General features: G+C 42.7%; 1 protein-coding gene across 2 annotated transcripts in view; it reads right to left on the reverse strand.

Moving 5' to 3' along the window:
* LOC133522280 (uncharacterized) overlaps nt 1–20,915 on the reverse strand; it is a 42,166-nt gene that overhangs the window by 12,728 nt on the left and 8,523 nt on the right. Inside the window, exons 2-21 of one of the 2 annotated variants that reach the window (XM_061857554.1) lie at nt 19,337–19,490; nt 14,656–14,724; nt 12,820–13,038; nt 12,068–12,173; nt 11,412–11,558; nt 10,951–11,109; nt 10,423–10,562; nt 9,926–10,193; nt 9,543–9,667; nt 8,702–8,830; nt 7,533–7,656; nt 6,993–7,113; nt 6,712–6,857; nt 5,915–6,009; nt 5,073–5,194; nt 4,549–4,702; nt 4,013–4,169; nt 2,917–3,069; nt 1,627–1,758; nt 587–1,520 (exon numbers count right to left, since the gene is read on the reverse strand). In XM_061857554.1, coding sequence (XP_061713538.1) covers nt 1,326–1,520; nt 1,627–1,758; nt 2,917–3,069; nt 4,013–4,169; nt 4,549–4,702; nt 5,073–5,194; nt 5,915–6,009; nt 6,712–6,857; nt 6,993–7,113; nt 7,533–7,656; nt 8,702–8,830; nt 9,543–9,667; nt 9,926–10,193; nt 10,423–10,562; nt 10,951–11,109; nt 11,412–11,558; nt 12,068–12,173; nt 12,820–13,038; nt 14,656–14,724; nt 19,337–19,490 — 2,915 coding nt within the window. In that variant the 3' untranslated portion in view covers nt 587–1,325. Of the gene's footprint in view, nt 1–586; nt 1,521–1,626; nt 1,759–2,916; nt 3,070–4,012; nt 4,170–4,548; nt 4,703–5,072; nt 5,195–5,914; nt 6,010–6,711; nt 6,858–6,992; nt 7,114–7,532; nt 7,657–8,701; nt 8,831–9,542; nt 9,668–9,925; nt 10,194–10,422; nt 10,563–10,950; nt 11,110–11,411; nt 11,559–12,067; nt 12,174–12,819; nt 13,039–14,655; nt 14,725–19,336; nt 19,491–20,915 lie in introns of those variants that run through there. The other variant, XM_061857555.1, reaches the window with a different exon arrangement.

A 20,915-nucleotide genomic window follows, 5' to 3' on the forward strand; every position in this document is an offset into this window, starting at 1 on the left:
TCTAGCTACTGTCCGGGCCGAGTAAGGCTGTGTCAACACTGACCGTGCGCGCGCCGCCAGTCGTCCCGCTCGGCGAGCACGTCGGGCGGCGCCTCGTCGCGGCCGCAGCGCGCCGCCCACAGGCGCGCTCCCGACCCGCTCTCTAGCGGGAGCCGAGCTTCGCTCTCTAGCTACTGTCCGGGCCGAGTAAGGCTGTGTCAACACTGACCGTGCGCGCGCCGTCAGTCGTCCCGCTCGGCGAGCACGTCGGGCGGCGCCTCGTCGCGGCCGCAGCGCGCCGCCCACAGGCGCGCTCCCGACCCGCTCTCTAGCGGGAGCCGAGCTTCGCTCTCTAGCTACTGTCCGGGCCGAGTAAGGCTGTGTCAACACTGACCGTGCGCGCGCCGTCAGTCGTCCCGCTCGGCGAGCACGTCGGGCGGCGCCTCGTCGCGGCCGCAGCGCGCCGCCCACAGGCGCGCTCCCGACCCGCTCTCTAGCGGGAGCCGAGCTTCGCTCTCTAGCTACTGTCCGGGCCGAGTAAGGCTGTGTCAACACTGACCGTGCGCGCGCCGTCAGTCGTCCCGCTCGGCGAGCACGTCGGGCGGCGCCTCGTCGCGGCCGCAGCGCGCCGCCCACAGGCGCGCTCCCGACCCGCTCTCTAGCGGGAGCCGAGCTTCGCTCTCTAGCTACTGTCCGGGCCGAGTAAGGCTGTGTCAACACTGACCGTGCGCGCGCCGCCAGTCGTCCCGCTCGGCGAGCACGTCGGGCGGCGCCTCGTCGCGGCCGCAGCGCGCCGCCCACAGGCGCGCTCCCGACCCGCTCTCTAGCGGGAGCCGAGCTTCGCTCTCTAGCTACTGTCCGGGCCGAGTAAGGCTGTGTCAACACTGACCGTGCGCGCGCCGCCAGTCGTCCCGCTCGGCGAGCACGTCGGGCGGCGCCTCGTCGCGGCCGCAGCGCGCCGCCCACAGGCGCGCTCCCGACCCGCTCTCTAGCGGGAGCCGAGCTTCGCTCTCTAGCTACTGTCCGGGCCGAGTAAGGCTGTGTCAACACTGACCGTGCGCGCGCCGCCAGTCGTCCCGCTCGGCGAGCACGTCGGGCGGCGCCTCGTCGCGGCCGCAGCGCGCCGCCCACAGGCGCGCTCCCGACCCGCTCTCTAGCGGGAGCCGAGCTTCGCTCTCTAGCTACTGTCCGGGCCGAGTAAGGCTGTGTCAACACTGACCGTGCGCGCGCCGCCAGTCGTCCCGCTCGGCGAGCACGTCGGGCGGCGCCTCGTCGCGGCCGCAGCGCGCCGCCCACAGGCGCGCTCCCGACCCGCTCTCTAGCGGGAGCCGAGCTTCGCTCTCTAGCTACTGTCCGGGCCGAGTAAGGCTGTGTCCACACTGACCGTGCGCGCGCCGCCAGTCGTCCCGCTCGGCGAGCACGTCGGGCGGCGCCTCGTCGCGGCCGCAGCGCGCCGCCCACAGGCGCGCTCCCGACCCGCTCTCTAGCGGGAGCCGAGCTTCGCTTTCTTCTAAGGCTACTAGGATTTCTGGGTCGAATACCTAGAAAGAAAGTTCAATACTGTGAAACTTGTTAAACATAGTTTAATTTTTACATGTCTAAATAAATTTTACAAACAATAGATAACCCCAGCCCCTGTGCGCTCACCTCGCCGAGCGTGTTGGCCGCGAGCGCGTGCCAGTCGCCGACGCTGAGCCCGCGCGCGCCCCACCACTCGTCCCCGCGCGCACAGTCGCCCCACAGCCGCGCTAGCTCTAGTGCCGCTGCCTGTATTGCTCTCTGAAAAACATACGTCCATTGACACTGACTTATATGTACTAGACAGGCTATTGAGAAAAAAGCGTGTCCGCCAATTTCGGAGTTTGACATCTGTCACTATATATGGGTTTTATTGTGTTTCTTGATATTATTAGAATACATTTTCATCAGTTCATCACGCACAAAGGCATTTTTAATTTATATATTTTTTTTTTTTTGTTACATGCGTGGCATCTCGCCAGTAGTAGGAAACGTACTACACGCAATGAAGTGCCGACACTTCATTGAGGTACGGAAAAAAATAGTTAGAGATGCTGCCTCTAGTATCATAGTATTGATATTTAGAATTACCCCTTGAAGTTGTTATACCTCGCGCGTCGAATGATGGTCCTTATCTGGACAATTTCTCCTATTGTCTTTTGGTTAGGCTTAAATTAAAAAAATAATTGAAAAAAATATGTTTTTTCCACATTTTTGTCACGGAAATATATCAAAAAATGTCTAAAACGTTTTACATACCACCATCGACCATCATTCGACGAACGAGGTATAAAAATTTTAGTCCGAACGGCATTCTTACCCATTCGAAATGCAGGTAGTCTCCACTTAATGGCTCGCGACTCTTCTAAGATCATTCGCAACCGTAACTACGAGATCGCTCGGGGAGCGTAGAAGCAACGTGCGGTTGATTACGTTTTGCAAGGTGCTCCGAAACATAATCAATAGTATGGAACTGCACAACATCCTGAACCGCAGTATTGTTCCTTCGAACAGATCTCGCCGGCGCCCCTACCTGCAGTTGTCAAACAGCGCAGGACCGCGTGCTACCGCCGCTCGCCGCCACTCACCATTGTGTGATATGATCAACACGTTGAACGGGCTTCTGGGTAACGGTCTACAAGTAGATATATTTACTGATCCCTGGTCTAAACTAGCGTCCAGGTGCCTCGCTTTCTGTGAGAGTATGAATGAGTGAAAAGTTGAAGAATAATTTCTATACTGTTACTTATATATTAGTGTGTTTATTAATATTCATAAATTGCAAGTGTAATTGGTGTAAACCGTTCCTGTAAAAACTATAAAGAAATAAAATCGTTATCAGCTTGTTACCCTCTTGCTCAACTCCTGGAAATCTAACGCAAGGAACTTAGAGTTAAAGATTTTTCAACTTCAACTTACTCTGAGATCATTGGCGCTCATCCGCACCCGTACCCGCGCGGCGTCGCTGAGGCCAACCGCCAGTTCACGCCGTCTCGCTTCAACTTTCTCCCGAAGCGACGTTATAAGCTCGCTGCACTCTTTTTCTAGTTGCGCGTACACTCCTCCTGTGTTCTGTAATATCAAAGAGTTATTCATTGTAAAAGGGAGTTGATGTCTTAAGAAGAAAACGGCTGGAAAATATGGCTCTGTACTGCACCACATGTTTGGTTGTCGCTGAATTGTCAAAAGTCAACTTATGACAATCACAGTTATCGCATAATCGGCATAATGTACGGAGCCATAAAGCGACATCTCACTTAGTTGTCAGATTCTAAAATAAAATTACATCTTAATCAACCTTTCGAAGAAGTTAATGAACAAGCTACTATTTTACTTAACGATTCGATTTTGAATCCTGTCTGATTAAAAGTCTTCTTTTAGTGTCACTTGCTTCTCGAACATATAACACTAAAATATTAACACTAAAAGCCATATGAAATATTCTATGACCGTAATTACGTTACAAAGATGATGCGATCGGTTAACATTTTATGTCCTTGGCATTAACATACAAAATTGGAATATGTACAGCAGTAGTTTAGAATCGAAGTGTTTGAGGCAAATAAATACCCTCAATTACGGCATATGATTTGAATCAGCTTAAAAATCCACTTCCAACTATAAAAGATTCGCGTTGTAATGATTTTTTTTATACTACAAACAAGCATACGGCCCGCCTGATGGTAAAAAGTCTCCGTAGCCTATGTATGCCTGTAACTCCAGAGGAGTTACATGCGCGTTGCCGACCCTAATCCCCCCTCCTTGAGCTCTGGCAACCTTACTCACCGGCAGGAACACAACACTATGAGTAGGGTCTAGTGTTATTTGGCTGCTGTTTTCTGTAAGGTGGAGGTACTTCCCCAGGGCTCTGCTCTAGATCTGGATCGACATCCACTGGCTGTGCCTTACCACACAAAGCGAGATGACATTCACAATGCCCATACCTCTCTTTTGGACGTAGTTTAAGGACGTACCCGGGCCCAAAATTAGTTTTTTCGCGACCAAAGCTGGTTACCTTAGCTATCTGCACGGAGAACGGGCCGAAGCAGGCGGTGACGAAGTGCTCGTAGTCGCGCAGAGGGCGCTCCACGGCGCGCTCGGCCGCGGCCGCCCACTCGCCCAGCACGTGCGCCTCTCCGCGCGCCGCCACTGCGGCTACGGCTTGGGCACATCTGTACAACAAACTTTGTGTCACGGATTTCATTTCAGATACAAGATTTGATCGGCGTTAGATATATAGTATGTTTATTTTATATCTAGCTGTTTCTAATTAAATATTAAATTCAATGCGGTTGCATTATTTTACCATAAATTCCTTCGGTTTCCATTAATGTAAAAAAGGCTCTTATAATGCATTACATTTTGGTGGCACGACTAGGATTATTAAGTCTAAAGCTAAGTAGCACAAGACTCGTGTGATCTGATAGGACGTGCGAGCCTTAGGGCCAGGCCCGTCAACGCGGCGACAGAAGTCCGGTAGGTTATTATGATGAGTTACATTTTCGTGCCCAGGATTGTCAAATCTAAACCTCCCCTTGCAACGCGACTCACGTGATCTGATAGTGCGTGCGGGTCCTGAGGCCGGGCCCGTCGACGCGGCGGCAGAAGGCGGAGTCGTGCGCGGGCACGCGCGCCGCGCGGCTGATCAGTACTCGCCACGCCACCATCTCCCATAGCGCGCGGACTGCCCACCAACTCACACCGCCTACGAACGAAAACAACATAGAAAATGCCAGACTATTAAAAAATAGTGCCTATAATAGTGGAATCGTTTTGAATTCTTCAGAATTTCATGATCAGATTTGAACCTGATAACAATGAGACCAACTATGAAGTTACCCTTAAAAAAAAGAATTTTCCAAATCAGCCTAGCCGTCTTCGAGATAGCGGGGTACATATGTCGGACAAGTGTATTGAGTCACACAAACAAATACGGTTAGCTATTAGAACGAATTTATTTATCAAGATGTTTTAAGAAGAATCATCTCTGAGTGAAACTTAATTTATACAATGCGTAATTAGAATATAGTTTAAGCAAAGAGAATTGGTTGTAAAACCGATGCCGGTAAACTTACCCACTAAAAGTAAGAAAGCGCTGACTGGGCACAAAACAACGGCAACCACAATGGCGGCTATGGGCTGCAGGATTCCCAGTATTGCGATGCGCCAGATTAATACCTCGAATAACACCATTATTCTGTAACAATAGAAACTTAAATTAAAATAATAATGATAACAATCCTATCCAATTCTTATACTTCGCTCGTTTAGGCCGTTTGGAAATTGTTTAAATCTCTCTCTCTCTCTCATCCAATGATATCCATACACCCCATAGGAACAACTACCCCTCATTTCACTTATACGATGACTTCTGAGCTCGGTTTAGGTCTTGGTGTACAGCTTTTAAGGTCGCGGTCAAGGGATTTGAGTAGCGTATATGGAGGCAAAGAGAATTTGAAATAGAGGTGGATTGTCAAAGAAAACTTTGTAGCCTTTGTAAATTTACTGCTATCTTTCGACACACTATTAAAACTTTTAGAACTCCATTTGACTTTGATCCTTATTCTTTCTCTGATATGTGTTAAGTTTAATAAATATCAAAAAATGGCGCCATCTAATAGAGCATAGGCCAAATGTTATGGCGTTCAAAAACTTTTAATAATGTGTCGAAAGATTGCAATAAATTTACTGTGGCTACAAAGTTTTCTTTGACAATCCACCTCTATTTCATAGTCTATTTGATGGAGGTCAGTCGTATGTTTTCATTTGTTTAACATGGACCCCATGTTGCTGCCGTTCGGGCATCTACTGTGTTTGCACCTCACCTCGGCCACGAAATGCACGTTCCGTGGCCGTCGCATTAACACCTGCCATCATTGACTGAAAACAGTGAGGGAGACAGAACAAAAACACTTGCCTATTGAGCCGCGGAGGATCAGGACAGTCCAAGTCATATAACAGCGCGTTGCCCGCGTACACACCCGCCGTCAGCGGCGGCATCCAAAGCGGCACCTGAAAATTCGCAATCAGCATCAATACAAATACAGTACGTAAAGTGGTAAAAGGCGTAAGATGGACCTATACTCGATTGTAATGACATTATTTTTACTTGCTCTTGAGCATATTTTGTAGCTTTATGTATTATAAATGATATATATCTTTAAATGTATTAATTTACTGTCTGTTTACGGATTTGTGCATTGTTGATATGTAACTAAGGGCAGCGAAGGGCCTAGCCAAAATAAAATTCGTTGATAGAAAACGCCTATTGAACCTTGAATAATGTATAGAAATAGTCACGTGACTTTTCGTAACAATAATGATGTATGAGTGTGTTGGCTATTGTCCGATTTATGTAATTTTGCGACCGCGGCAACGCGCGCACCCGACACCTCACGTGGCAGGATCGCCATGTGGAGCGGGAAGTTGGAGGAGCAAGTAAACAAAGAGAATGGTGATTAAAGACTAATTTTATTCAATAAAATAAATACGTAATTTATAGCTACAAAAACAACAAAGTTGCAGTATTACTTACTTATGAACTATACATCTAGACAAAACGATACATTTTTCTCTTCTTTGGCGTTTATCGATGTACAATTGACATCCTGGCTAGGCCCCCTGATCCATAAATAAGTTGTTATCGAATGATTGCCATAATTCCATATGCGGTTGGCTTGGGCTGTAAGCAGAAATCTAGCCCAGTGTACGTACCGTGGCGGCCGCCGCCAGCGCCAGCAGGCTGCCCAGCAGCGCGGCCAGCGGGAACAGCAGCAGCAGACAGAGGGAGCCCAGTCCGCCTACTACACCGTAGTTCCACAGGCGGTTGGCTTGCCGGCTTAGACCCTTGCCCAGAAGACCTGACAAAGTTATGTTCTGATTTTAGTGAATTCAGTAATATAACGAATATAAATGAATTCACTCAAGTTAGTCACAGTTCCTTGTTTCTGGTGAAATACCTTATTCTGTTTTATTCAAAATTGAATGAAAGTCACCTGTATCGGGCTCCGTTTCGAAGCGCGTCCTCTCTTTCGAGACATGTCGCCAGAGCTTGAGGAGGCGAGACCACATTGTCTGCGTTTCACTACTTCTTTTCGGGAAAAGCGTGCCGTTTACCTACAGAAAAAGGAAGAATTTATTTGGCAAATCACTGTAATTATTTAGTCAATTAAATAAATAAAAGAGTGAAGGATTTTTTTTGGGTTTGGGTCTCTATTCTAGCATAAACCTTGGGAAGATGTGACCCCTAAGAACAATTTACGTCTCTCCATTTCCTCTAGTTATATACCGTGTATAGTAATCAACAATATCTCAGTACACATATCAGTATAGTATTCTTTAGATCAGATTTCTAAGAAATTTATTCAATTATTTGGATTCAGTCGAGCTAAAACTAACTTTTTTATTCACTGCACCAGCCCTAGCCGAAAGGTTCACCTGATGTCTTTTACTACATAAGAACATGACCGTGAAACATTGATTAATAAATAATAATATTTGACCAATTTAAACCGCAGAATCGTCTCATGTTATACCTGTGACAGCTCAAGATCAGGCGCGAGCGGTTTAACTCGTATAAGCGTCCGCAGCGATATCGGGGAACTCCACGCCACCACCACGCCCAGGAGGAACATCATGTTCCAACTCCAGCTCCAACACCTGATGCCAAATGAGTGTCCACGTGAAACATACAACGACATGAGTTCGGAATTTGCACTGATATCCCTTGACTTTAAACGACGTTGGGTTCACGTTTTCGCTGTTTTCTTCAGGGTGATTCTCTTGAAAGTTGCTTAAGGGATGCTTTTAAGGAAATATTCTTAATGGATAATTTCAAGAGAATCATTCTGCAGAAATAGAATAAAAACAAGAGCTATAGCTATAGAAGTATGGAGTGTGGAATTAAAATGAGTAAAATCTCTTATGATAGAACTGTTGTAAAAGTGTCCAGCTGCCAGCTATAAATAATAGTTCCAAATCTCTCCAGAGTAGCGCTAGAGTAGCTGAGAACCTAGGCGTTATTGACGGAGTGAAGTGCGCTGTGTATGATTTGATTTTTTTTGTTCAAGTATTCTTGGTATCATAGCTATTTAAGGTTGTTCGATGACACTTTTTGGTACATAGAGATTCCATTCCTTACCTTCACCTTTCCTTAATTCAAAGGCACATACCTATTCGGCATTCAGTCACGATTGAAAATTATGTAAAAATATTATAAAAGGCTGTTAAATTAATCAAATTAAATAATTTTAACCATAACCAAAAACATTAAATTATAAACGTCAGTATTTTAACAGTAAAACTTATTCATGCTAGTTGGTTTGTATGAATGTGACATAATAAAAAAATAAAAAATATTGTTTAAATCTATAACTCCCGCGGAAACAAAATAGGCTTTGTCATTCAGTACAGCTGCATTAAAAAAGATCTTTACAGTACATATGGGGCTACTTTATAGCACTAGTGCGAGAAGTAGCATATTACGTTACTGTGTCGAACATTTAAAGGGCCATATGTACTGTAAAACGTTGTACGATACATGTGCGAATAGGTAATTCGCAACTCGTGTCGATTTAAAACACTCCCTTCGGTCGTGTTTTAATTTATCGCCACTCGTTTCGAATTTCCTATTTTTCGCACTTGTATCGTAATGTACTATTTCGAGCAAGTGTACATGAAATAGTGTATATGAAAATTAACTAACCTGTGCGCTAAATTGACGAGCCTCCAGCCCGGCCAGCGGGTGCTGGTCCTCCGCACCGTCTCCTTGTCCACCAGGAACACAGGCTGGCTGGGGTCGGAGCGCGGGGTCACTATAGAGGTCGCCCGAGTGCTGACAATACAATACTAATTGTTTATTTGATGTAAAATATTATTATCGAAAACGGGAAATAATCGCGTATAATAGGGTACTTCCTTTCTAGCCAAATCAGTTTCTTTTTTCGAACTGTCAAATAATTAGCCACTATGACATTTATATAAAAACAGAACAAGTGAAGTCACGGTGTCAGCTAGTTTTTTAGCTCTGTCTGATTTATTAAATGGTAATTGAGTCAAAAAATAACTGCTGTCTGCGTTTTTGTTTCGGTCGGACACTAACACACACACACACACACACACACACACACACACACACACACACGCACACATGAAAATCAGTCATTAATAAATGTAAGCGAAAACGAATATCACCGGTTGTAAATCCGAAAATCGTGAGTGTTGTGTGTCGACCGAGTGACATCCCTAGTATGCAAAATGTTCAAGTTGATAAACAAGACCAAAAGTATAGTTCGAAAAAATCGTGCAGCTAGAAGAGTTGATGTCAAGTCAGTCTTCTCTTCCTTAACCTCCTGGAATTGCGCAAACTCAGATTACACGCATTTAGGACCTCATGAAGGTATTGAAACGATTTGGAAGGAATCAATTCTTCAAAAATTCTAATTTAATTGGCCTAACGGGGCCAATGCCGTCTTCGAAATGTCGAAAGTAATTTTAAAACTTAATCATACGCGATTAAATGACTACATCTTATTCTAAGACGGTACCTGAGCACGGTCGGTATCCGCTCCGAGCGGCCTCTGAAGTGGCGGACGACGACCCAGTTCTGCGGCAGCCAGATTCGGGTCTCCCAGGTGAATTCGCGGGTTGGAGTTTTGGCGGCGCGTAGTTCCTGTAAAAATATACATTAAAAAAATGTGTATGGCCGCGCACCTACTGGCGCAGTATAGACAAAGCACGTCTTAAAATAAAGGTATAGTATTGTTTAAGTGCAAAGGTTTGGTAAAACAGTGGGACGTGTGACTATTTACGTATAACATATTCTATACTATACGAGTTGATTTGTCTAATTAATTTTATAATTGATCGATTTGGTGATTGGGGCGGGAACCGTGAGCACTTGATTCAAAGAGCGGTAGAATACACCAACCTTCGCGAGCAGCGGCTCCCGCTCCCTCAAGAACGCCAGCTCGCGCAGCAGGAAGTAGCGGTGCTGCTGCAGCGCGTGCGCCGCCATGGCGGCGGCGGCGTCCTCCAGCGCCGCCCAGCGCAGCTCCGCGCCGATGCGCTCGGCGGCGGCGTGGAGGCGCTCCTTGCGCCACGAGTCGGCGCGGGACAGGATGGGGTGCGACGCGCGCAGGCGCGCTTCGCCCGTCGCTAGGGCGGCTTCGATTTTGTTGCGGACGCCTTCTTCCGCTCTAAATAAACAGGAATCAGGTAAATAAGCTTGTTTCAATCAGGTAAATTCTGTTTCGAATTTATCCAATAACAAGTTTTAACGATGATGGATGCATTTTTTGAATAACGTAACTTCTGAAAATGTAAAAAAATAAAAATAAAATTTTAGTCTAGTTCAGCCAGACCAAAACATTGTTTCCTAGCTTAACAAACGAACCGACAAGCGTTCTTTCGTTCATGTTCCGTTACCTATTGATAACGTCGTGAGCTTTGAGTTGATCGTGTAAGAGCTCCGGAATACCGGGGCCCAGGGCGCGCAGCTGCTCGCTGGATAACACAGCGTTACACACTCGGTTAACGTATTCGCGCATTGACGCGGCTCGCACCTCCTAGAAAGAAACAATGATTTAAATGAAACCTGAAAAAAGAGGAACTATAAGCTAGAACCACCATAAAGGTGTACAAACACGGATGTCAACACCAGCGCCATCAAGACACTCCATTGTTTTTGTACCTGTTCGATGCCATGCCCCTAGATGGCACTTTCCGGCTGGGTAGGTGCGCGGCTATGCGCTGCCGAAATTGTAAGAACCAGCCCTTGGCTTCTCGAGAATCGTTTGGAGGGGCACCGCCGCTCTGCGAGTTATTTATCGCCGGTACGTCAAGAGCCAGAAGGAGATCGAGGTGTGAGGCCGAAGGCCGAGCTGCAGGGGAGTCGATATACTCTGGATCGGATACTAGTACTAGCGCTTACAAGATACTCCATTGCTTTTTTACCTGTTCGATGTCCCTCGGTGGCACTTTCTGGCTGGCCAAGTGGGCGGCCCTGCGCTCTCTAAAGTGTAAGAACCACCCTCTGGCTTCACGCTCAAGAATAGCTTGGAGCGGCGCAGCTGCACGACGAGTTATTTCTCGTCGGTATAATCGCAAGTCCACCTGGATAAATCAAAGTTTTATTCGTCATCAACTAAACCTTTGTAGAGAGCAAATTGCAGTTTTAACATCATTGGTTTAATTCTAGCTGCTACTAAAAATCAAGCTACTAACGGATGATGATCTATGTGCATAAGGAGTTTCCTCTTTTCAACGCGTTCACTAGCTGTCCGTGCCCCGTATGTGGATCACGGCAAGCCTCTATTACAAAGCCGTGAGGTTAAAAATTCAGATTGGGACAGTTAACTTGAAGCCTTCATTACATGAACTATTTTGACATAAAAAGTTGTAATAAATAGTGTTACCTCTGTGCGCTGCGGCGTGGTATACACACAAGGGACGCGCGGTGCAATTCTTGGAGGCTCGCGCGCATCGGTTTTCTCCGAGGCGGCCCTACGCATAGCTCGCGTCACCCACGCTGCTAGGGCCGCGATGTCTTCCTGATGTTCAGGCTATAAAAAATTGATGTTCACATTTAGACACAATAAACACACGCAACACACCAGCCGGGACCGGACCGGTGCAGGACCAGGACAAGTGGCGTACTAGAAGAGAGGCCTATGCTCAGCAGTGGGCGATAAAGGGCTGATATGATGATGATGATGAAACACACGCAATAACAAATAATAACACGCATAAAGATATAATAGCTTTATGATAAATTATATCTGCATTTCAAAACCCATTTCAGGGTTCCTATGTAGAACCATTCGAATTGGTTATAAAAGTAGTACGTTCAATGAATTATTTTTGCACGGGTATCTGATGAAACGGTATCCACTAGTCAAGTCCAAAATAGTAAAATACTTTGCTCCAACTGAGCGCGCAATTTCTGTCACAGAAATAAAACTGTTATTCAATAAATAATCGGGTTTCAAAAGGTCCCTTTCAGTGATTGTGAGCCCTTCATTCGCTCCCTGCTAACTGTACAAGGGCAAAAAAACACGTGTCAAATATTTACCATACAGATGAGCTCGGCTACTAAGTATCTGGAACGTTCTTCGCGGATCTTCTTCTCCAGGTCTTTGGCTTCTAGCGACGGCATTCCGATTATGAGATCCATCAGTCTGAAACAGAAAATATATATTACCAAAAATTTTAATAGGAGTATTTTACGATTCATTGTTTTATTTTGCAATGTTTCGTTGGCAACGAAGCAAAAATGTTAGTTAACTTAATAGTAAAGAGGCAAAGAGGTTGGAGGAGTATGACAAGAGAAAGCGTGAGGCGATGAAAGGAAAGAGAGGTGACGAGAAGGGATGGGATTGGGAACGGAAGAATAAGGATGCCTGCATTAAAGTGCACTAGGTCCAGCCTGCAGAGTGTCTGGAAAATCGTAGCGCTTTTTTAGATCACAATACGGCCTACGGTTGACAAAAATTTAATTAGAAATCTTAAAACCTTCCTCTAGTAACTTAATCGATGCGAAACCTGAATTCTTGACTATCGCTCGATAGAAAAAATCACGAACATATATCCAAAACGCATAATTTGTAACAACTTTGCATAAACACTAAAAATATGAAAATTGCTTCTAAAAATGCGCAATTACTGTTTATATGTTAAAACTTACAAAATATTAAAATTATATCGCGGGCACGCACAGACATAGCCATCACGCTCACGGCGCACAGTGAGAGTGAGATAAGAACCTGACCTGCACGCGCGCGGCGATGAAAACAATCAGAGACCCGCTGGACTTGGTGAACTTACCGATGAAGCCCGGCCAGCAGACTCTCGGCCCCCGCCAGCACGGACAGCGGCTCATTCTTCAACAACCGATCCCGTGCCACGACCACGACAAGTGAGCACGCACGCGCAACGTGCCCGTACAGCTCTTCGCGTGCTCGCGCGTGCCCGCGCTGCAGCCAACCGGAGACGCGCCAGACGTGCGTCTGGCCGGGGAAGTGGCGGGAGGGGACTTCGAACTCGCTGTGGGAATTTCATACTTATTAAATACAGTAGAGGGTACATTTTTTAATAAATGTAACTAGGCCAGTTTTTAGGATATTTTAGACTATTGTTGTAAGAATTGCAACATAACTAAACACCGAAGATTCGACATATGACTGTGCCAAAGAGTCACAACTTAAATAAAGCGTCTCGTCTGATATGATAGTTTGACAAATTAAACTGTTTCGGCAAAAGATATCAAATTGTCCGCAAAAGATATCATTTCATTTTGTGTCAGTGGCGACTCATTGACAATATCTATCTATCTATCTACCTTTTGCTTGGAAACGGCTCATTTGATGTTCATTCCAACTAAGTAATTTTGTGATACTATGGAGTCTTGAAGTAACAATTATATTTGTACTTTTAATAACCTATATACCTACAATTAACTCTTAGTCTAGAAACACAACACCGAGAGAAGTTGGAAGACAGGTATAGAAAATCGTTTTTTCAGAGATATTGAGAGAAAATAGATGATTTTAAGGTAACTGACAACAGCTGTAGAGTATTTTTTTTCATATAATTCATATGAAAATAGTATCATTTTAAAGAAGCCATTGCGTTTTTGTTTTACAATGGACGCGATGAAAATGAACATGCCAAATTATAGATAAAATAGCGACCCTGCTAAATAAGGAGGAAATTTATGAAGATATTTTATAAAAAATCATGCTTAATCTTTTATCGAGCTTAAATTTTTTATCGAGCAAACTTTAAATAATTAAGTATAAGTAGTTAGGAACGTCACTAGTTCTGAACTAGTGATATTGATAAATTGTACGCGACTAGTGTCACTAGCATAAGATTCGAACTAGCGAGATTGCTAAACACGATCACATAGTTTGATCGATAGAAAATTGAATTTCACACATCGCCTCGCCCCTCGAGGAGAACTTTATTGACCACAACTGTCTATATTACTTATACCATACGGAATAATGAAGGACAAGACAATGTTATGCGGTATATCGAAAGGGATGTATACATAATGAATAATGATACATATACAATACTTTATAAAGCGTCGCTAAGGAAAAATGGGGTCATGCTATGGATGAAACGTTGGCACCAATTTTCGATTGTTAAGATTGATTTTATCATGAAATTTAGCCAAGTCCAAATTCTTGTCACCTCGAAAAATATTATCTTTTGTTTACTACTGTTTTTAGCGTTGGTTATGCCTAAAGTAGTATAAACAATCTATCCCTAAGATGCATACTAAAACTACCAAAGTGACAACTAATTTCACTTTAAATTGAGAATTTATATCGCCATAACAGTCTTAATTTAAAGAGTACTTGGTTGGCATTTGTCTTGTTTCAGTATCAAACATTGATACTTCATACTTCTAAGGGTTAGGGCTTCTAAGCGACAGGAATAATAAACACTTTTAACATAGTCAAGCTTAAAACATTCATACCGAAGTAATGAATAAGGAACGTATATATTGAATATCCACTTTAATTTAATATTGCCACTTGACCTCACTTTGAACTATCCTTGAACAGCCCGCATAATATTTGCCAAACATTGGTGCCAACGCACGAATACATACACGTAAGTAACATACATATAAGTACATATACGACGTACCCCCATTCACGAATTGATTCCAACTGTTTACTATTTAGCTTCTTCGGCATTAGTCTGTCCTTGTGCAAGCTTAGGGAAAAAAACTATTTAAAATGGAAGAAGATTTGCAGAAAACATTCACCCACATCACTCAACTTATCAATACAAATAGACAGATACATTTTTTCAAATAAACTTAGTAAAGTGGATGCGCGGAAAATGTAAGTGGTTGGATGTGAGTGTCGTTTAACAATTAGCTTACATTATTCTAAACCTACAGCGTTCAGAGAGCGGAGTTTTTGAAAAATCATACCGCTTTTTTAGATAACAATACGGTTGCCAAAAATTTTATTAGCAATCTTGAAGATTTTCTCTAGCGACTTCCTCGATTCGCATCCTGATTTTTTTACTTTCGCTGGATAGAAAAAAATGACGATCTGTAACCGCTTTCAAATGGAAAGCTATACTGCTATACTTGCGTTCAGAGGGCCTACCGCAAAATTTCGATTTTTAATCTTCACGGTAGGCCCTAGGTCTAGACAATGCGCCGCGAATGAGCACGCACGTTTGCTGGACATTGCATAGATAAAGTATCTATAGTGTTTGCTACGTTGATAACATGAGGCGTGCCATCTAAAGGCGGGATTCCACCAGCGTGCGGCACAAACATCTTCGGAATGAATATTCTTGTGCCGTAGCCTCACAGTAGTCACAGTGCCGTGCCGTACAACTGGTGGAATCCCGCCTTTCTAATACTGGAGATAAACGGTGTGTGGAATGTTTTCTGCATAACGTCGTCCACCTACTCGTCGTACTTGCAAAGTATAAAGATGTTCAGTTATTCATTTGTGACAAATGGGTGCAAAATAACGATACTATAATTTATTAATTACTACAAAAATAGTATCGATGTGTAAGCGTCAATCACAGTCAATTGATTAAAAAAAATTTGGTGGATAATATTTATATGCAAGAAAAATTAAAAGTAAGTATCTTAAATTACGTGAATTACATGAATAAACGATGTATTCTTTTAATCGTCATGATGGGTGTTTGAAATTGAAACATATATATTCTGTAAAAAATATTTTTTAGAAAGGTTGAGGTACCAATAGAGTTTCATTAAATACATATAACATTTTATTTTCAGATTTTTTACTTAAATGGAATCGTAAACACCTGGCGACCTTTAACATATTCACTCCCAGCGACCCGCTAGACGGATTCTCTATTCGTAGGAGCTTTTCGCTACAAAACGCGAAAACAGTGTTATCAGCTAAGCTAGTAGCGCGATGCTCGCGCAGGCAGATACAGCTAATCAATTTGGTGTGGCTTATAAAATATCGAGCAAATAACGAAACCCCTATTTACTAATCGAAATTATAATTTTAGACTTACGTACTTTCTTATTTAGAATTACGTACATCGCCATAGCGGGATTGCCATAATACAATAGTGGGGTACAGTCGCCATCAGATATATCGGAGCGGCCAATGTGCTCACAAATATCTGAATACGCCTCTATTGGTTTTCAAAGCTCTTATAAATAAATAATAATAAATAAATAAATAAATATAAATAAATATTATAGGACATTATCACACAAATTGACTAAGTCCCACAGTAAGCTCAATAAGGCTTGTGTTGATGGTACTTAGACAACGATATATATAATATATAAATATTTAAATACATAGAAATCACCCATGACCCAGGAAAAAATATCAATGCTCATCACACGAATAAATGCCCTTACCAGGATTTGAACCCGGGACGATCAGCTTCGTAGGCAGGGTCACTACCCACTAGGCCAAACCGGTCATTTGAGTGCGTGATCAGAAATTTTTATCACCTCGGACGCTCCGACATAACTGAGGGCGACTGTACGTTTCCAGAAATACCGATGTATATCATAGTATTCATAGTACACGGACTTCTTTACTACATATAGGCACTGACAATATTGAGAAATATAGCATAAAATTCAAACAATCTCTCTTTGAACGATTTTCCCAATTGAAATCTTACTTGCACGTAACAGGGTCCACTTTCAACTGGGTACAAGAAAGATATCAGGCCTTGTAAAAGGTATCCAATGTATCCATGAATATTTCCATGCAGAATGGCGTCTAGCCATGGTTTAGAGCTCTATAAAGGGAGGCGATAAAACTCAGTTCCATAGTACTCTGCACGTTTGGGTTGAATGAATTGAATGGAATGGAACGGTTTCTATTGCACTATCAGAATAAGGGCCGGTTGTTACTGATGTTTGATGGGCGAAGGAAACCTTGTACTCTTGGTTTTCTTTTTTAAATAAGCTAATATATAACAATGCTGAAAATATTACGAAGTGAGTTAAAATTAACTAGGCAATGTCACTTGAAATTCACTCAGGATAAAGGTAAAATTATTTCAAGTCTGTGAGCGCGGTAGGTTTCTAGACGTAAGGTCGTGTGGTCCCTAGGCTCTGAAATCTGGATGCGTAAGCAGTTGCTAATACTACTATATTTATAGATATAATATTTGGGTAATTTTAAAACATAATTTTAATATGTATACAGCGCATTCAGCAAATATTTGGGTTTATCGACTTTTAGTTGGTTTGACTGGCAAGGCGTTCGACGTGTGTAATTTATCTCATGTAGTATCGATGTAACACTATCAATATCATAAGGAGAGTTAAGGTTGCATTTTAGTATCGATTACACGACAGACGTACTACATAGGTACATTTCTATTTTAACGAGCGTTACGATAACAGGCGTTTTAGAGACAACAAGCTCATACAAAACATTGGTTCCGACTTTTTTTAATACTACGTCCGTGGCAAACAAGCATACGGCCCGCCTGGTGGTAAGCAGTCTTCGTAGGCTATGTACGCCTGCAACTGAGCGTCAGTAAGAGACGCGTAAGCGTATCGTAAAAACGTCTAATTGTGTCATTGTTACACAAGTAAGTATTTGTACCTACAGTATATTTATGAACATATAACAAGACGCAGACAAAGAAAGTGTACCGGCTATCCATATCGCTGGCATTAATCAAGTTCAACTCGTGTTGCTACGGCGTCCCATTACCGTATGTATGTACGCCTCCTCAAACATACAGACACTCGTTAATTTACAGTAATTACGCCGTATCCCCTACTGTCGCGTTTTTATAAATGCACACTCATGTTTTAATTGTTATATAGGTACTATAGAAGCATACCCGTAGTTACATGAAAACGTTCATTTGATAACCTTGCGTTTTCGAGACAAAAACTGTGTAAGGTAATTTTATAGTTTAATCGACTTAAGGGATTTATTTTCGGACAAATGATAAAGTTGTATATTTTACGCTATGCCACAAAAATATGTCACCGAAAACAGATATACCTACGTATGTGAATCGTCTTTCGCTTGTTTGTTTTCTACGAAAAACTATAGATGCAATGCTGAAAAACTTAACCTTCGCTTCTATTTTAGCGCTATGAGACAAAGATGTGGGCTGTGTGCTATGCAATGCTAGGCGATCATACGAAAAGTTCAGACTCAGTATACTAGTATATTCGTTATTTAAAACAAACAAAACCCGGTCATCTTTGGTCAGAGTTAGTTTGTATTCATGGTACCATTGGTAGACCTCGACGAGGTCTTATTTGTTTACATTTCTTTGAGAACCTTTAAAGAACAGATTAGTATGTAGTTTCGCCGGTTTCGCGTGTAAATTGTGCAATTTTTAGCACCCTGCCTCTTTCGAATCGTTATGATTCTTCATTCCAATTAAAATTCCTTTTAATTTAAGTAAACTGTTCATGAACGCATTAGGAGTAAATAGTGTGTCGCACATCGATTCTGCTATCACATGGAGACAGATAGAGATTGTTTATCATGCTACAAATTTAAACGCACGCATTAAAGGCCCGCAGATATAACTCGGATGACGGAAGTCAAACTGCATCGAATATATCTTTTTCTAAGCATTTTCGTGAACAGTTTGTGTCTACCTTTGATTTCTATACAATTTAATGTGATATATGTAGGTGATTTTGTGTGGTATTTTTTATTGCATATTATGATGACTTGTTCTAGCGATACATGCAAATAAATACTTTAAACGTGTACAAAATAAAGTATATACCCAATTAACTATATTATAAATACTATTTTTTATGTAACAAGCCAGGTCTCATGAGTGTAATTAATGATGTGTAATTCTCTACAAAACTGTAGAATGTTTAAAAAATGCTGTTTTTGATTTGATTATAAGGAAATAGATTTCGTTCTAACTAAAGGACAATAATTACTTGAAATGAATGTTGTAGAGTCAGCATAAATAGCACATGTATTTTCTCGCTTTTCCTTCGGGTCGGTTCGGTTATATACGAAAACGATATGAACATATTTGTTCTCTTGGATCTTTTTCCATTTGTTTCAGTGTCTTTCTACATTATATACATTATACTTTATACGAAATGCACTCAGTCACACACCGCAGTGAATTTCTAAAGATACATCCAGATCTGGCAAATGCACCGCTAAACCAACGTTACATAATTTACACATTATACTTTTTAATGCACGCGAGGACTTAGCAAGCAACCCTCTCTCAAATAGGCGCGTTAGGCAGATCTGGATTATTCTGTATTAACCACCACTTAAACTTTTGTGCCAGCCATGTTGAACTCCCGCTTTATAGTTAACAATACAACTCCGCTCACCCTCTCTCCCTTATCTGGTGTAACTGTTTCGGCGAGAGCGGATGGGGCTCCAGGCCCGCGTCGAGGGCCGCGGCGTCGAGCTCGTCGCAGGGCGGCGCCACGATAATGTCCGAGGGCCGGTTGCCGGAGCCAGTGAAGCGAGACGATGGGAGGACTGGGACAAACAAATTTCACGTTTACTTTACATGTAATTGGTAATTTTAAGATTCCTTGCAATGAGAAATTATGGATTAGTTTTAGGAAAAGTTACCATAATGGTAATAACAAAATGTGGAAAAGTAAATAAATTTTAACATTGACCCCTGATTTTTAGGGTTCCGTACCCAAAGGGTCAAACGGGACCCTATTAATGAGACGCCGCTGTCCGTCCGTCAGTCACCAGGCTGTATCTCATGAACTGTGAAAGTTAGCCAGTTGAAATTTCTACAGATTATGTATTTCTGTTGCCGCTATAACAACAAATGCTAAAAACAGAATAAAATAAATATTTCTTTCCAATCTCGAGGTTCTCATCCAATCACCGAAGTTAAGCAACATCGGGCGGGGTCAGTACCTAGGGCTTGTGCACAAATCACGCGAGGTTCGATAGGAGGGGAGGGGGTCACGAAAAAATGACGACGGATAACAAAAATACACGTGAGGTTATGTGGGGGAGGGGGGGTTCGCCAAGAACTTCACTAAATATCACCAAGGGGGAGGGGGGGGGTTCGCCAAGAACCTCACAAATACCACTGGGGGTGGGGGGTAGGGTCAAAAAAATAGCCGAAAAAACCTCGCGTGATTTGTGCACAAGCCCTTAAATGGGTGACCGTTTTTATAGGTACGGAACCCTTCCTGTGCGAGTCCGACTCGCAGTTGGCCGAATTTTTATATATTTAAATAAGAAAATGTGAGTGAATCTTTCTAAACCGAAAAAAAAAACTTTGGGGCCAAACCGTCGGCGTGGGACATGCGTGGGACATACTTGTATGACGCTACACCAGCACCAAAATATAATTTGTTCATTTGAACCTTAGTATCATTACTTTAAAGGTTGACTGGTAGAGAATACCTTGTGGTATTAAGTCCGCCTTTTGTAACTGTATATTTTTTTCTGTACAATAAAGTTTAAATAAATAGAAAAAAAAGACTTAGGTAAGTTTTTTTTTTAATTTAATTTATTTATCACAAAAAAAACTGAAATGGTTTTTACATAATTATATTCCGCCAAACTGAAGACAGTTTGTTGGCGGATAAAGCGCTCTTTACCATGTTATGTTCTACCCATTTATAACCTACATACTAGTATAGTATATTGTTATTTTACAAACAATGGGAAGGGACTTCCCTTTTTCATAACACGTATGACTAATATTAACAGTGTCATGCAATCAATCCACATTGTTTCAGCTAGTGTATCAATAACAAACTTACATATGTGTTTCGCAGTAGGCTACGTAATTTCCATTGTTTTTAGCAAATATTTTCATTTGTGATCTAGGTAATTTCTTCTTCCTCTCTTTGTCCCAGCATTTTTGCCACGGGTCATGGTAGCCTGGGGTCCGCTTGTCAACTAATCCCTAGAATAGGCTCTAGTCAC

This window comes from Cydia pomonella, chromosome 10, assembly GCF_033807575.1.
Source record: "Cydia pomonella isolate Wapato2018A chromosome 10, ilCydPomo1, whole genome shotgun sequence".
NCBI classification, from domain to species: domain Eukaryota; kingdom Metazoa; phylum Arthropoda; class Insecta; order Lepidoptera; family Tortricidae; genus Cydia; species Cydia pomonella.